The following is an 18,239-nucleotide window of genomic DNA, read 5'->3' on the forward strand; positions in this document are numbered from 1 at the left end:
ATGAATTATTACACATAGCTGTGTGGATAATCTATTGCTTGACAAGCCCTTGTGTATGTTACATGAACTTTACGCCAAGCTCCAGATCCCCTTACTCTCAAGTCTTACTGCTCAGCCTCATTACGAAGTGAGATTTTGGTTGGATTTTTCTGTTAAACCATTGCAGGTCCATCAACGTTGACTTCCCAGAACCTTATATCATTAGTGGTTCTGAGAAACCTCCTTCAAAGTGCTACATGGAATAAAGTTTGAATATTAGAGAAGGAACCGTGAGGGACTGAATACTTCACTTAGGATGAATGGTGGCGATGCCCTTTTGGAAGGCAGTCAAGTGACAGCCCCGACACCCCTGAGATGTGTCCTGCAGGCTGAAGCAGAACTCAAAGAACTCTACAAATTTGATTGCATCACCTTCATCATTATCAAACTGTACTGGCTCCTGCTTCATCACCTTCAAATCCTGCTCCACACCAGTATCTTGGGGACTTAAAGGCTGTTGCCCGCAAGTCCCCAAGCTACCTCGCTTAGAGGCTCAGCATCTCCAGAAGCCTACAATCCACCAGACGTAAAGACATGTGCACACTTGGACTCTGCGGGTAAAGGAAGGAAGGATCCAGAACGTAGGCCCATGTCTACGAGCCCAGACACTAGAACCTCCACCCTGTTATTAACACAAGACTCACCCCTTTGTTTCTACATTTCAGGAAGGAGATCAAGACCCTCCCGCCACCTCAAGGAATAGCTACTCCACAACACCTAGGCCCACACACCCTAGACTCCCCACCTAACCCGGAGAGTGGGCAATCTGTTTCTCCTAGTTTCCTCCCCTGGTTGCGTTTAAATACCTTGCTGCCAATTAGCCTGCTGCTTTATCTCTGCCTCCTGACGGTGTTCCTCCCCCTATGACTTGCAAAGGGCACCGTTGCTTCCCGATGCTAGGTCTGCGCTCAATAAATACAATAGTAATAATCTAAAACCAGCTTAGGAAGTACAGCAATCTTCTGACTTTAGTTTCTAGACACCAGGATATAACCAGTGCCTACAACATAGCTGCCTGTAAACATTAAATGCCCTCAAAGTGATGGTCATATGCAAAACCACTTTCAGCTTGCATTCTCTGCAATTTTTAAAAAGTACTGATGACACATCCTGACAGCACAGTGTGACCAGCTGTTAGTGTTACCAAAACACCAATGTCGTCAGAAACTCCATGAAAAACTGCTAAATAAAACAATTAAAATTAAACTAAATTAACAAAGTTCTTAGCAAATTAATTTAAAGTAGGAAACAGTTGAGAGATCAGAGGACTACTTCACATGACAACCAATGAAAACATCTAAAGAAGGCTGCTGAGGTAACAGACCCGCCTCCTAGTAGTTTTAGTGCAAATTGAGTAAATTAGGTGGATTGGCTAAACATCTAATGCTCTTTTTTATATTCTACGCATTAGTATTAAATGCGGATATAATATGATATTTATCATATGATATTTGTAAATGGAGCATTCTCAGATCAGCTTCCCAGAGCATGCTCAGCTGAGTAATTTCAAAGCATGTAATCTAGGAACCAAACAATACAATACTTGCAGCCATTTCTAGTGAGATTTTAGTATGGGTCAGTGGCAGCTCCCTAACGTTTGGCACCCTACTACAGATCATTATACACCCGTTACAGAATTTTACCACCTTATTACACTCACAACTCCCAATGCTCCCTTTAACCAAAGACATCATGTCTGACCTTTCATCCACTCTTTGAATCTGCTGGGTGTAGCGGCAGATGAGGTCCCGAACTGTGGTACCAGGACTCAGCCCACAGTAGAGCTGGAAGACATCCCGAAGACTGGCTCGTTTGTGACCTGTAGGACAAAAGAGAACAGAAGCTAATTTTGTCATCCATTCTTGAAGCAGGTTGGTTGCCCAAACTGAAGATAATCATGGTCCTCCCTCCCCGCTTCAGATAGTCAAAAGATATTTCACACTTAAACAAATACCTTCTCTAACCCATCATCCACTGAATGTTTACACCTTACAAAAAAGGTACACAGTGGGGCCAGGCTAGAAAAGGATCTGTCCGTTAAACCTCTTTCTTCAATCTTACATTTAGATACAAGTTACAGGTATTTAGGCACAGCATCCAACACTCATTTTCATAGCTCCACTTTCATCTTCATCTGGCACTCAGGGAGCACTCACACAGATCACATAGCCAAGGTTTCAAGCATCTCACCTTTCGATGCCCACTCTGCCAGTGGTCATAAAGGCTCATACATTCAAGCAACATCTCTCTGTAACTCATCCTCCACGGAAATCATGTTCACTACCCCGGACATTAGCCTCAAAGGTCGCCATGCACATAACCAGGATTCTCAACATTAAAGCTCACCCAATTTTAAAAAAAGACACAAACCTTTCCAGAGGAATACTTATGTTTTGTTGCATTAGAATAGGGTTGGACTTTGAAGACTAGAATAAACTTGTGAACTTTTGGTTTGGGCGAACACCGAAGAACCTTTGTGTTATTAGTTTAAGGCAGTCACAGGGGTAAAGACTTGTTAAGGTGAGGTGCTGAACATTTCGTTGGACATGCTTTTGAAAACGTTGCTTAGTTTTATAAGGTATGTCAAGGAGATATAGTAATAATAGAACCTTATGATTTTAACCAGAAGCAGCTAGGGTGTTAGACACCTGTAGGCAAAGCCCACTTTAGTGTTGAGACCCCCTGTGGACTATCTTACTTTTGAGAAATCCTTACTGTTTGTAGTTCTTCCCCTATAAGCTTTAGGCGTTTATCCAAACTATTACTCACCTCCAGTCTACTAATACAACCATTCTAATTAAACCACCAGAGGTCAGTGTCATGTGCATCATTCCTCGGCCATACCAAAGGACCCCCAAAAAGCTACCTTCACTGACCCTGTCGATGCTAGATGAAAGACCACCGTTAGCATATTCTCCACCATATCTGAAGTAAACAAAATAGCAACCAAGATGAAGATATGCTGAGCAAAAACAGATCCCGCTAGCGTCATGAAAGAATAACATGCACACCTTCTGCCCAACAGCACAGCCTTATGCATTTCATCAAGGCACGGTCCTAGCTGAACTAAAAAAATGCTACTACTACGCCTATCCTTAAAAGGACAACTACTAACTAAATGCCAAGATTTCAGAGTGAGCGGTTCAAGCAAAGTACGAATTACTTCATCTCTCTTCCACAGCTGCTAGTTATGCTTGAGGCTATGTGGAGGTACAGCATCAACCCTCTTGTCCTTAAGAGAAAGCCGACTGAACTCCCTCAACAAAAACAATTTGCAGCATTCGTCCCATTGTACTTTTTGTGGCACTGGATATGTTCGACCATTCCATACTCTAAACCATCTCAAAGCATAAACCATCTCTAAGGAGAAGTGGCAATAGAGGGTGCAGCTCTCGCCTGGTTTGATTATTTCCTAAAAATCAGAACATACCAGGTGAACATTGGACAGTTTCTCCAACACCACCCCCAGCTGTTGCAGGGTTCCCCAAGGCTTGGAAACCTCTCCTTGGTTATTCAATGCGTATTTGTGGCATTGTTTCTGCAATCCCTGCCCTTCCAATGCTATGAAGACTACATCCATATCCTAGTGCAGATGGGGCCTAACAGTAAATAGTTCCACACAATCACAACAAACATGAAAACGTCTTAAGAATGGATGCATGAGAGCAGCCGTAATGGCAACAAGGCTGGAGTGGTTGTTTTCAGCCTTCTGTCATCCGACTCCCTTCCTCCTTCATGTGACCATCGACACTCAGTTGCCCCAACCACCAAACCTATTATATTATACTCTGCTCCCTCTTTCAAGCCAACAGTAAACAGTTGTAATAAAGCGTTTACAACTCCACCTCCTGAAAAACAATCTCCTTTCAGGGGCTTAGAGACTTAGTGTTATTTCACTTCGATACTGCATTATCTTGCTCATAGGTTGCCCGAAGAAAATAATGGGCAACGTTAAATGGTCCAAAACTGAGTGGTCAGACTAGTCACTGAGGCCAAAAAGCTAAAACCACTTCACTCCAATACTAATCTCCCTCCGCTGGTTCCCAGTGGAGCAAAGAACAATCTCTAAGTCCCTGTGTTTCATCCACACTGCAAAATCTGACAAGCCCAAAGTAATTGTCGGCTCAGGTCAACTCCTCTATATCAACTAGACAGATAATATCAGCCAACCAGAGCCTTATCTGCCACAATTACCAGAAACTACGGCTCGGTGAAAGGAGATCAGCTCTCCTCAGACTAAAGCTCTGCAATGAACTCCCAAAGCCATCAATGGCTACAAAAGACCACTTTAAATTAAGGAACGCCCTGAAAATACTGCTAGTCTCCTATGCCTTCTGTTAGGGAGATTTCACATACTTTACTATTTCTAGGGTGCATATATGTGAACCTATTTGGGTTACAGTGGTTATCTTTGAGTTCCTAATTCTGCAAGTGGTAGAATGGCCAGAGTAGTCGAGGCAAACTTTAGAAACTGAGCTGCTTTAAAGGTAAATACTTTCAATTATCAACAATAAGGGAAGGGCTACACACTAGATCTGTAACATATATTCCTTATAATAAAGCTGTGCATAAGAATTCATTACAAAACATAGTTAGGTAGACAGAAAAATACCTTTTCACAATATGGATAAACAACACAGAAAAGATCTCAGCATCATAGGATGTTCACTGAATTGTCACAAGTCTAACTGAACTTTTCAGAAGGCACACAGGCCTTGGGGGTAATTGGGTTTCTACATCTTAATGTTAGAAGCATTGTAGAGCAAGAGAAGACTAGGGATCAGAGAACTGACGAGATGCAGTTCAGCTAACAAGCGCCTGATGGCATCAACAGGAAAGGTTGTGGTTCAGTTCTGGTTGGTCCAACAGCACGGGAGCTCGACAACCATGGATGTGTGGACACACTCCCACATGTGAGTCAGTGGACCCCCGGGCCCCCAACAGAAGATACAGATGCAGAAATGAAGACAGTCATTGCAGAAATTAAGATAGTCATTCCTCAGAAGAGTCTGAAGAGTGGCACTGCCAGAGCAGTAGCAGGGACATTTTCAGTCGATAGCCGGATGTGTACGGTCTGCAAAAAGACAACCCCACCCCAGAGAAACAGACCTGAGAATCCATCTGAAGTCGCAGCAACTGAAGAATGAAGACCAGGGAACAGTAAACCTAATCAAGGGCCCCAAGCTGCAGTCGGTAAAAGTGAAGTAGGTCTCCAGGCCGGAAAGAAGGTGCCAGGGTCCTGCTGCAGGGATGAGTTGAACACAGGGTCCAGCAGAAGGTATACCAACCCCGACAGCCAGGGGAATGCAGGGCTCGGTTTCAGAGTTCAAGCATCAAAGGCAGAGTCCTGAAAGCTCCAGCACCACATAACACCTCCTAACAAAGGATGTAACTATCCAGTGGTATACAGTGAACATTTTAATAGGTGTTGAGTAACTGCCAGCCGTAAATTATTTCAAAACTGCATTCCTGACACTAATATATTACAGTCTCCCAGCACCTCATGGGTGCCGAGAGTGTATTTCACAGTGACAGCCCATTAAATATAAATATTTGATAAATACAAATTAATAAATACAAATAAGTGATACGTCACTGAAATGTGAGAGGGAAAAAGCACTTCTATCCCTGTTTGTGGGATAGAAATGCAAATGTAAGAGGGATAGCAGGGGCTCATACTGCTGCTGTTCCACTCAAAAAGGAAAAATGCATGAGCTGCTCAGGAATGGCCCTGTCATGCCATGCACACCCCTCTGCGCATGTTCCAATCCAATTTTGGATACAAATGTGTAAAGGGGGAAAAGAGGGCATTTGAATGAGTTCAGCCATGATGCACACATTCAGATGCCATTTGTGCATAGAGCACATTATTTTTGGCGCAGGTGATGAGATGTGCAAGTGCATCACTTGTGCCAATTCTTTTTTTGAGAATATGACCCATTAGCTTTCACAAGCTTTTCATACTAGCACGCACTCATTTCCTTGCTTACTGTCTGTCCGTTTCGAATGGATTGTGTCCTCCAACATATTCTTCCTCTTTGATAATTATCTTCCAGCTTCAGCTGCTTTGGAAAAAAAAGATAATAATAATAATAATTAGGCATTTATATAGCGCTACGAACCCTCAGGTATCTGAGCGCTGCTTATTATTACCCACGGTGTGCGGTGCTCATTTATTGACCTCGGAAGGATGAAAGGCTGAGTTTGGCCCTGCCGGGATTCAAACCTTTGTTAACAGGCTCTGCACGGGTGTCAAAGCGAGCGCTCTACTCGCTGTGCCACTTGACCGGCTTCTTGACAGAGGGTGCTGTGAGGCCGCATCGATGACTCGATGGCCCTCAAAGGCATCCGTCCGATGGTGGACATCATCTGCAGTATATGCAGCACGTTCAGCACCCGTTGACTTCAGTTGCATTTTTCTGACGCAGCTTTCACTTCGAGAGAAATTACAGCGCGCTTTGGTTCATTAAATAGAAACGTCATGTCTTCACCGTCGACTCCATCGATGCCCAAGATGGGTTTTAAGAAATGTCAGGATTGCGGGTCGAAGATGTCCATCACCGACCCCCACCGCATTTGCCTGTGGTGTCTCGGCATGAAGCATCATACGAAGGAGTGCAAATCCTGTCAACCGATGACTGACAAGGCTCTGAGAGAGCACAAAGGTAAATTGGTGGTGGGTAGAATTCCAAAATCCCCTTCTGTCCTGAAAAAACATACTTCGGATGAGTCGAGAGATTCCACTCTTCAAAAAAGATCGAATAAATCTGGATCGAGATGTTGTTTGCGTCATTCTTCATCTTCTTCCAGGAAGTCGAAGAAAAGACGTCATAGATCTCCTTGTTCCCCGACTGACTCCTCACCTGAGAGAATAACATGTCCAACTAAATCCGACTCCCCAGCAAAATGGAAGAGTTTTGGAGGGAGATGATGAAAACCTTCGAGAGAGTACCCCCTACTCCCTCCAAAGAATGGAAGAAAGACCATGTCCCAGTCGCTCTGCATAAAGATGACAAGGGGAAGTCTATGGCTAACCCTGTGCACCCTCGAGTCCGGGACACAAGCCTGACGAACATCGAGAGCCTTCGAAGCCTCAAAAGATTGAAAAGGCGCTGAGGACCTCGACAAGTCGAGAGTCCAGCCCTTCGAGGGTTCCGTAGAACACATCTTCGACGAAAACAAAATCGGTTCCATCAACGCCCTCGACGTCGGAACCTACCACACCCATATCGAAGCCATTGACGCTTAAGTCAAAGACTTTGACGCCATTGGGCTCGAGGCCTATTCCGAAGACTTTTTCGGAGCCATCTTATAAGCCTCTACCACAAAAAGACTTCTTCAAATCGCTGTCCTCAATCTATGAAGAACATGAACCATCTGATGCTGATCAAACACCATTTGGTCTTCAATATGGCACTCCAAATGTGCCAGATGAGTTTATTTCAGATGACTCTAGCCTTAAAGATGTGTATGACATTTTACCAACAGCCAGTGGAGTAGATACATTCCCTGAAATGGAATTTGGAAATTCATATCCTGCAGATCATGCTGACAGCTCATATAGACAATTGATGAGCAAAGTATAATGTTTGCGATGGAGTAGACCTGCTCCTCCTTTTCAACAGGATGACTTAAAGGACATATTTGACCAAGGTCCACAAAGGGATCCCAATTTGCTCTTCCGCATTGCTTTTCAAAAAAGGGTTAGAACAAATTGTGAAGATTTGCAGATTCTATTTCTGCAGTTAAACAGAACGTTCTCAAGAAATATAGACCGTCAAGCAGTGACCCAGATTACTTAACCAAGCACCAGACTCCGGAATGTTTGGTGATCCAAGCAGCCATATCCACAAAACAATCTGCTTAGCGCACCATTCCTACAGACAGGGATGATAAACGGGTGGACGCTTGGGCGCAGAAAGTATTTACTACCAGTAGCATGGCCTTGAAATCGGCAAATGCCACTTGTGCCTTATCTACGTTTTCGTTCATCCTGTGGGATTGCGCAGCAATGGCGGCTGACCACATCCCCGAAGGGGAAGAGAGAGACGGCTTCCTGGCTATCATTAAGGATGGTAAGTAGGCAATGTGTGAGTGCCTCCAGTCAGGTCTGAATACTTCAGACAGTATTAGCAGATCGATGGCGACTAGCACTGTGCTACGCAGATTTGCGTGGCTGAGGAAGTCTGGTTGTGCACCGGACGTGAAATCTAGATTGCTCAATATGTTTTTTGACGGCTCAATACTGTTTGGTAGCAAGGCTGATTAAAGTCTGGAAAGGCTACAGACATCAAAAGCAGCGGCTAAATCTCTTAGTGCCGCTGTTAGACAGCCTCAACATTCCTACTCTGGCACGTCATCTTGGAGCGGTGAGTCCTTTGGTTTCTATGCCTCAATTGGAAGAGGGAGAGGACAAGCCAGTCATAGAGGACAAAGAAGATTCCCTCGGCAGAGAAAGGTGCAATAGAACCAGTACCTGCAGCAGAGAGGAACAAGGGTTGGTACTCCCCACATTTTCCAATCCCCAGAAAGTACGGCGGATTGAGACCCATCTTGAACAAGTTCCTCAGGAAGCCCAAGTTCAAGATGGTTATCCTTTCTCAGATCCTTCAGGCCCTCCAAGACTGGATGGTATCATTGGACCTTCAGGATGCTTACTTTCATGTGCCTATCCATCACAAGCACAGAAAGTACCCGTGGTTTGCACTTGGCGGTTCTAATTTTCAGTTTCGAGTTCTGCCATTTGGGCTGACCTCCGCACCAAGGGTTTTCATCAAGTTGATGGCGGCGGTGGCAGCGAGTCTCCGGAGAGGGGGGATTCACATCTACCCCTACCTGGACGATGGGCTGATTAGGGCTCGTTCTCCCAAACAGACTCTGCAGCATCTCAGCGTAACTTGCCACTTTCTCGACAAACTGTGCTTCTCCCTCAATTACAAGAAGTCAAACATGATACGATCTCAAAGACTCCAATTGATTGCAGCAGTCATGGATACCCCATTGGGAAAAGCCTTGCCACCCGAGGTGACGGCTCATCACATTCTGCAGCTGGTCACCAAATTTCAGAGTGCCCAGAGTCTTCCGGTCTTCGATTTTATGAGGTTGCTTGGCCTCATGGCGTCCTGCATATTTCTGGTGTCAAAGGATCGCCTGAGAATGAGATCTCTCCAATGGGCTCTCAGGACAATCAGCGGTCGTTGGTCTCCATCTGAGTCCAAACTACATATCAATATTTTGGAGCTGAGGGCAAGCAGACTAGCGCTGAAGGCCTTTCTATACCCTGTACAGGGAAAGAATGTCCTGATAATGACAGACAACAACAGTGGCCATGTGCTACCTCAATAAGAAAGGAGGTGTAGGGTGACGACCACTGTGCAGAGAGGCAATGCAGCTCTAGTACTGGGTAATTCAAGAGGAAATCTCCCTATCAGCAGTTCACCTAGCCGGAGAGGAGAACACGGCAGAGGACGAGCTGAGCAGGCAGAGCAGTCTCCCACAAGTGGGAACTAGCTCAGGAAGTCCTTCAAGAGATCTTCTCCCTTTGGGCAACTCCTCAAGTGGATCTGTTCGTGACCAGTGTCAACCAGAATTGGAGCTATTCTGCTCCAGGGAATTTCCCCCCAAGAGGTCTAGGAGACTCATTTGTGGTGGATTGGGAGTTTCCACTTCTGTACGCATTTCCTCCAGTCCCCGTCATTCCTTACGTGATCAGGAGGCCGAGAATGTTTTGGAAATCCATGATCCTAATTGCCCCGGATTGGGGAAGGAGGACGTGGTACCCGGACCTTCTGGACATGTCCATCTGCCCTCTGATACGTCTTCAACAAAGGAAGGACATTCTCTCGCGAGAGGAGGGTCAGGTCCCCCATCCAGAGGTCAAAACACTCAACCTTCATGCATGGTTTCTTAGAAGCTGAGGTACAAGGATTGGGACCTCCCGGAAGACGTAATGAAGATATTTCTTTCGGCCAAATCCTTATACCACTGTTGTTGGAACAAGTTCAGCAGCTGGTGTAGGGATAAGAATGTGGATCCATTTCAGTGCGATACACTCACAGTGTTAACTTTTCTAATTAACTTAGCAAATCTGGGGCTCCGGATCACAACAATAAAACGTTATCTGGCAGCTTTTTCGATTTTCAAGCGCTCTTCAGAGGAAAACTCATACTTTAAAATCCTTTTAATCATTCAGTTTCTAAAAGGGCTCACCAAACGAGTTTCCGCCTACTCCCTTTCAGGTCCCCGTTTGGGATTTAAATCTTGTATTAAAATTCTTAACATGCATTCCTTTTGAACTCATGCATTTATGTCCATTAAGACTATTAACTCTAATAACTGTTTTGCTAGTCGCAATCACATCTGCAGGGTGAGCGGCGAATTGCAAGCACTGTCCTGTAAACCTCTCTCATATATATATATATATATATATATATAGTCTTCCATAAGGATAAGGTTATTCTTAAAGTTGGTACAAGAACTGAAAAGAGCAGGAAAACTCTAACCTCTGGACCAGAGAATTATTAAGACATGAAAAACAGAAAAGATTGTCCAGAGAACAAAATCATTTGTAACAATGTATAAAAATGTATTTGAGGTGATACAAAAATTAGAAAATAATAAATAAACTACAATTTATTAAACACTAGTCAGTTTAACAAAGCGGCACAACAGCAAAAGATGCCTAAAATAGGCTCAAACCTCATTCACTCTTGCCATTCATAGTGCAACATTCAATCACGACTCAACACACAGTGACAGACATCCAAAATACTAAAAGACAAAAGGACTGTACTAAAAACAAATGAGGAGAGAAAATATATTACTACTCCCGACAACGGCATTCATTATTATTGTAATTGCCAAACACATAATAGAGTTTATTAGCACAACTTCTATTATAAGGATCAGGAAAGAAGAATACAAAGATCACATCTCTACAAAATTTTCTCGACCGGTTTGAGATGAAAATACCCATACTGTAAAAAACACAGAAACATAGCTGTAGGCTAGTACATGACAAACCTTTAGAAATGCTGGCAGATTGCCGGATAAAGCAATGCTGAGGTGTTTAAAAGCACCACAATTTATTAATTACCACCACAATTTGGGATTCAGTGTACCATCATGTGAATTAGTACTCCATGAACCCTGAACCCCAGGAGTGCACCCCAGAGCTAGGGTTAAGTGACACCCAAACAAGAACTGTGCTGAGTGGAAATAACCGACCACGCCCCGGCGAACCCGTGAACCCATGCAATTGTCCACGAAAACCAATAGCCCAACCAGTGCGGTTTGTAGGGTCACTAACCTGTTGAGCGACAAGCTGCTGTCAACAACAGAGGGGGGGGGAGTAAATCAGTCGTCTGCTGAGGCTTGAGGGCTGTATCCTAAATCAAGACGGAGTCGGATATGCCCCAATTGTATAGCACAAGACCTGGTCTACAAATAGACCATAATGATAAAAAATGCAAATGGAAACAGAGTACATGAACTCTTACCTGGTTAGGTCTATACTGCGCTCAAGAATTTCCCAGGCGCCGTCTCCTAAATGTGGATCGACAGAATGGAAGCCGCCGAAGTAGTCATAGCAGTAAACTGCCTCTAGAAAAAGAAGCAGTCAGACGTTCCCATTAATGCGGTACTACATAGTGAAAAAGGAAAGGCTAAGTACTACAATCTGAAACGGCTCGCTGCAAGTGCGCCGCCACGACCCTAGAACTAAGCGAATGAATGGGAACTCCCCGTTGACTTGAGAGGCAGATTAATTATGTAAATAAAACGATAGACGCCAGGTCTGGAATGTACCGTAAGTGCATCGCCTGAAAAAACAGTGTAAACGATGCTGAATAGCGCAGGGCATGGCGCTCCAGTAACAGAGCCCAACACAATAGCAACTTAGTGCATGTGCCCAGAAGGGCCAGAAAGCCACTGCCCATTGAACTAAGTCGAGAATAGGTGCATGGGTGGCAGCTGGCTGCCAGATGGCCAAGGAATGAGTGAGGAAAGGTGCCCGCGGGCAAGTAAACATTAAAGGACAACTTGTGTGTTATTGGCCCTGGGAAGGAAAATGGCCAAAATGCAACTTTGGGAATTGCCAAAGATATGCAAAAGCGGCCAGCCTAATCTTGCTCCAAACAAGAAAGGAAAAGAAAGGAAAATGGGACACTAATTATAAGTCATAAAGACCAGACTGGTAAGACCCACTAATAGGCATTGAAATCCCACGATTCTAATGTATTAAGGCCTTTGTGGAGAGTTTTAAAATTAAAAATCCACGTTTGTTCCTTATAGGACAGTTTGTTGGCCACTTGTACAGGACCCGTGGCAGTGATTTTTTCAATACAAAACCATAGAAGAGAGTCTGGATCATGGCCCATTTCCACACAATGAATCACTAGTGGTGCAGAGAGAGTTTGCGTTCTGATTTTTGAGCGATGCTCACTGATGCGCAAATGGACTTCCCTAGAGGTTTTTCCCACATAGAGCAATTGACATGGGCACTGAATCACGTACACCACATTCTTGCTTCTGCAAGTAGTAAATGTCCGTAGTTCCCAGGACCTGCCATTGTAGGAAAAATCAGTTGTTTTTCTAGAAAATGTACAGGCTACACATGAGATGCACGGATAATGTCCTTTAACTTGGTTAAGATTGGTATCTCTAACCAGGTTAAAGCATAAGGGAAGTCTAGTGGTACGAGTGAGTTTCTGCCCCAAGTTTTTTTTTTAAAGCAAATAAAGGTTTCTGAAAATTAAGGTCCGTGGAGTTGAGAATCCTCCAATTTTTCAAAATTATGGCTTTAATTGTCTCACTATGTTGGCAGAAGGTGGACACACAGACTAGCTGTTCTTTCTCAACAGTTTTGGGTTTAGGCTTAAGAAGGGCATCCCGATTGGTGTAGCAAACTCTTTTTCTTGAATGTTTAATGAGTTTCCATGGGTACCCTCGCTGCAACAGCCTAGCTTGTAGTACATCCGCATGGGTGTTGAATTGTGTGATTGCTAGAGCAATTACGCCGTAACCGCAAAAACATCCCATATGGGAGATTGCGTAAAAGGCTTTTAGGGTGTTGACTTTCGAACTGCAAAGTCATATTCCTTTCTGTCGGTTTTCTGTAGAGTTCCGTCTGCAGAAAACCTTCCTCGTTATAGATGGATAAATCGAGAAATGCAATCCGTGAGGTAGAGTGTTTGAAAGTAAATTTGATATTAATATCTACCTGATTGAGCCACCCTACAAATTGCTCCAATGTGCTGACATAAAGACCTTAATTTCTGCCAAAAATAGTCTCTGACTTCCATTTGTCACAAAAGATAGTTTTACTAACTTTCTATCCCCCTCCTCATCTTGGAAAGGAGGAGCAGAGGTTACATAGACTGGACCCTAGGGGGGCACTCAGTTTTAATATATCGCAAATGTCAAATATTTGCCAGGACGATGAATTATTCATCGGATATACAGGTCATTAACTGGGGTTAACAATAACAAAGCAGACTCTATCCAGATGGATTATTCTGGCTATCCAAAAATGCGATAGACTGGCTGGTAAAGATCCCACAGAGGGTCTAAGAGCTCACTCAACCTGGGGCATGGCTACTTCTTATTACCTATTAAAGACATTTGTGCGTCAGCCACATGGTCTACCATACACACCTTTGTGAAACATTACTACCTGGACATTCTACTAAAGAGGCTGCTTTTGGGAAAGCTGTCTTGCACTCGGTCCACAATAACTGCTAAAGGCAGATCTAAAATCTTTTCCCACCTCCAAGACGATTACTGCTTTGGGGGGCTATCAAAGATGAGGAATACATGGGAGGACACAATCCATTCAAAGAACAAGTTACTTACCCCTGGTAACGTTCTTTTGATTGGATGTTCCTCCCACGTATTCCTCATCACCCCTCCCAACCTACCCCTCTGCAGAATTTACGTGGTTTACACTCTGCGCTCTCTCAGAGTCTTCTAAAGTCTAAGGAGGCACTAGTAATTCCTCTAAACATGGAAAACAACAACAGAAGCCAACAGGTGCTGAACATGCTACATATACTATGGATGAAGTCGACCATCGGACAGAGGCCTTCAAGGGACATCGTGTCATCGACACTAACGCACAGTGCCCCCTGTCGAGAATTTTGTTTTCCGAAGCAGCTGAAGCTGGAAGATAATTATCAAAGATGAGGAAAATGTGGAAGGAACATCCATTCGAAAGAATGTTACCAGGGGTAAGTAACTTGTTCATCTGCCTAAGAATCAAAAGCTCTTCACAAGCTCAACGAGGCCCATACAATCTCCCCACTCTGCATGTTGAAACCCCTGAGGCTTCCCACACTAGCCTCTACTGTGCTCAAGATCCTCACTGTCTATCCTGGCCTGCTCATTTCCACTAGGATGGGTGGCTGCAAAGAACAAGTTACTTCTTACCTGGTAACGTTCTTTCGATGGGATGTTCCTCTGATGTATTCCTTATCTTTGATAGATCATCTCCAGCTTGCTGGCCTCGGAAAATGTTTTCAGTAGAGGGCAATGCGCGTCGACGTCCCTCGAGCCGATGTCCCTTGACAGCCTCCGTATCGGCGCCGTCGTCATCACGCGTATAAATAGACTAGTGCAGCGTCCGTTGCTCAGTTCCGTTTTGACATTAACAGTTGTTTTACATTAATTGGTTATTGACCTTGAAGGAGCGTAAGCTGCAACCACAAGGGAAGTATTACTGCGGGGATGGATGGGAGGGGCGATAAGGAATACGTCGGAGGAACAACCCATCGAAAGAACGTTACCAGGTAAGAAGTAACTTGTTCTTCGTAGGGATTGTGTCCTCCGACGTATTCCTTGTCTTTGATAGACTCCCATAGCAGTGGTGTGTAATTGGAGGTGGGAGTAAAAACGCCATGTTTCCTTTTAGGAATGAACCGAATGTAATACTGCTTTGCCAAACCTAGTCTCTTGACTAGAGGAGGAATCCAGGTTGTAAAATCTTGTGAAGGTATGTGCGGACGACCATATGGCAGCCGCACATATGTCTCGAACCGGAACCCCTCTTTGGAGGGCCGCAGAGGCTGCGATACCCCTGGTTGAATGAGCCCTAAGATTTTGAGGATGCTCTTTCCCTGCTAGTTTGTAACATTCCAGAATGGCCAAAATAATCCATCTGGAAATGGTCTGTTTTGTTATCGGTAGTCCCAATTTGTGCCCCGAGTAACCTACGAACACTTGGTCTGCTTGCCTAATCCTAGCAAGTCTGCTGATGTAAAAGCTTAAAGCCCGCCTTGGGTCCAGCCTATGTAGCCTTTCTTCCTCTTTCCCCGGATGGGGAGGAGGATAGAATGAAGGTAAGGTAATTTTCTGAGTGATGTGGAATTCAGAAACCACCTTTGGGAGGAAATTAGGCTTCACCTGTATGACAACTTTGTCTTTATGAAAAATTGTATGAGGGGGTTTACAAGATAGAGCTTGTAATTCGCTCACCCTTCTAGCAGATGTTAATGCCACTAACAAGACAGTTTTAAGGGTGAGAAATCTTAGCGAACAAGAATGGAGTGGTTCAAAAGGAGTACCCATCAGGAAATGTAAGACTAAATTTAAGTCCCATAAAGGAACCTGGAACGGTCTTGGAGGGTAGACCTTAGTTAATCCCTTTAGAAATTGTATTACTAAGGGTAATTTGAAATACAATGGCTCCTCTGCAGTGCGCTTGAAGATCGATAGCGCTGCGAGATAGCCCTTGATAGTGCCAACTTGAAGGCCTGAATTTGCCAAGTAGAGTAGAAAGGATAACACTGTTGGCGTACCACATGAAAAGGGGTCGATATTCTCTTCTCTACACCAGCTGCAAAATTTGTTCCAACGGCAGCGGTATAAAGACTTTGTTGCTGGCCTTCTGGCTGAAAGAAACACCTCCATGATGTCATCAGGAAGGTCCCAATCCTTGTATCTCAACCTTTCAGAAGCCAGGCGTGAAGGTTCAGGGTTCTGATGTCTGGATGGAGTACCTGACCTCCCTTCTGTGAGAGAAGATTCTCCTTGAGTGGAAGGCGAATTGGAGGGCAGATGGACATGTCCAGAAGGTCCGGGTACCACGGTCTCCTGGCCCAGTCTGGGGCAATTAGGATCATGGTCCTCCGGAATCTTCTCAACCTCCTGATCATTTGAGGAATGACAGGGACTGGTGGAAACGCATACAGGAGTGGAAACTTCCAGTCCACTACGAAAGCGTCCCCTAGAGCTCCTCTCGGGGGAAATTCCCTTGAACAAAACAGATCGCACTTCCTGTTGGTACTTGTGGCGAACAGATCCACTTGAGGGGTTCCCCAAAGGGCGAAGATCTCCTGAAGGACGTCCTGAGCTAGTTCCCACTCGTGGGAAACTGTGCCATGCCTGCTCAGACCGTCCGCCGTCAAGTTCTTCTCTCCGGCTAGGTGAACTGCCGATAGAGAGATTCCTTCTTGAATTGCCCAAAACCAGAGCTGCATTGCCTCTCTGCACAGTGGCAGTGATCCTACGCCGCCTCTTTTGTTGAGGTAGTGCATGGCCACTGTGTTGTCCATCATTATCAGGACATTTTTCCCCTGTACAGATGGCAGAAAAGCCTTCAGCACTAGTCTGATTGCTCTCAGCTTTAACAGGTTGATATGTAGTCTGGACTCTGATGGAGACCAACGACCGCTGATGGTCAAGTCGTTGGTATGGGCTCCCCACCCCGTGAGTGAGGCATCTGTGACTACTGTTATCTCTGGCCATGGTTGCCAAAACAGTTCTCCCTTCAAGATGTTTTTCTGGCAGGCCCACCACTGAAGGTCTCGAGCCACCTTGTCCGGAACCTGAAGGAGGTCTGTCATTCTCCCTGAGAATTGCGACCACTGAGTTCTCAGTGCCCACTGAAGAGATCTCATTCTCAGGCGAGCCTCTGGCACAAGGAGGATGCAGGATGCCATGAGGCCTAGCAACCTAAAAAAGTCGAAGACTGGGAGACGTTGGGCATTTTGAAACTTGGTGACCATCTGCAGAATATCTTGAGCCCTCACCTCTGGTGGCGAGGCTTTTCCCAGAGAAGTTTTCCAGGACCGCTCTGATGAACTGGAGTTTGTGAAGGAAGTGGCAGACATAATCTAGCTGGATCTGAGCTTGTTCTGAAGATACAGCCCAGATCAGCCAATCGTCCAGGTAGGGGTAGACGTGAATCCCTCCCTTCCTTAGACTTGCCGCCACTACCGACATTAACTTGGTGAAGACCCTCGGGCGGAGGTCAGCCCAAATGGCAGAACTCGAAATTGATAATGAGAGCCGCCAAATTGCGAACCTCAGGTATTTCCTGTGTTTGAGATGGATTGGCACATGGAAATAAGCATCCTGGAGGTCCAGAGATACCAGCCAGTCCTGGAGCTGGAGGGCCTGAAGGATCTGAGAGAGAGTTACCATCTTGAACTTGTCCTTCCTGAGGAACTTGTTCAATTCTCGTAAGTCCAAGATAGGTCTCAGTCCTCCGTCTTTCTTCGGGATGAGAAAGTAGGGGGAGTACCAGCCCTTGTTCCTCTCCGCTACAGGTACCGGTTCTATGGCACCTTTCTCTAGCAGGTCTACAATTTCCTGCAAGAGGAGCGGATCTGAAACTGTCAGAGAGCTGTTTCCCGGTGGATGACTCTGAGGGATGCGTAGAAAAGGCAGGCAGTAACCTTGGGCAACTGTCTCCAATTCCCAAGCATCTGACGTAATAGCCTGACATTCCGTCAGATGTTGAGTTAACCTGCCCCCTACTGGTGTCTTGTGAGGAGAGTCCTCAGAGCGGTTTGGAGGTGGCTGATGCAGATACCGAGGGTAAAGAGGCACCTGCTGCTGCTGTGGCTTTTGTATTTTTAACCCGTCCACCTCAGGTGAATTTTTTCTAAACCCTTTGAACCAGCTGTCCTCTGCTTCTTCCGAATGCGGAATAGAAGAGAAAGGACTTACCTCTCCAAGAGGTTCCTGAGGGGCGATATGGTGTCTGACGGATTGCAGCTCCCAGGGATTTTGCTGCTGCCTTTAATGTTTGAAGCTTTTCTAAACTGTCATCCGCCTTCTAACCAAACAAAGAAGAGCCGTCAAAGGGCATATTCAAGAGTCTGCTTTGCACATCTGGAGCAAAACCAGACTTCCGCAACCAAGCAAATCTCCTGGTTGTTGTACTTGCCGCCATGGCCCTGCTGATGCTGTCAACAGAATCG

General features: G+C 45.1%; 1 protein-coding gene across 12 annotated transcripts in view; it reads right to left on the reverse strand.

Moving 5' to 3' along the window:
* NPRL2 (NPR2 like, GATOR1 complex subunit) overlaps positions 1-18,239 on the reverse strand; it is a 717,787-nt gene that overhangs the window by 138,025 nt on the left and 561,523 nt on the right. For all 12 annotated transcript variants that reach the window (XM_069644051.1, XM_069644050.1, XM_069644042.1 and 9 more), the window contains one exon: positions 1,741-1,858. In XM_069644051.1, coding sequence (XP_069500152.1) covers positions 1,741-1,858 — 118 coding nt within the window. The remainder of the gene's footprint in view (positions 1-1,740; positions 1,859-18,239) is intronic.

The sequence above is a fragment of the Ambystoma mexicanum genome, chromosome 2p (assembly GCF_040938575.1).
Source record: "Ambystoma mexicanum isolate Mex_15411 chromosome 2p, UKY_AmexF1_1, whole genome shotgun sequence".
In the NCBI taxonomy this organism is placed as follows: Eukaryota; Metazoa; Chordata; class Amphibia; order Caudata; family Ambystomatidae; genus Ambystoma; species Ambystoma mexicanum.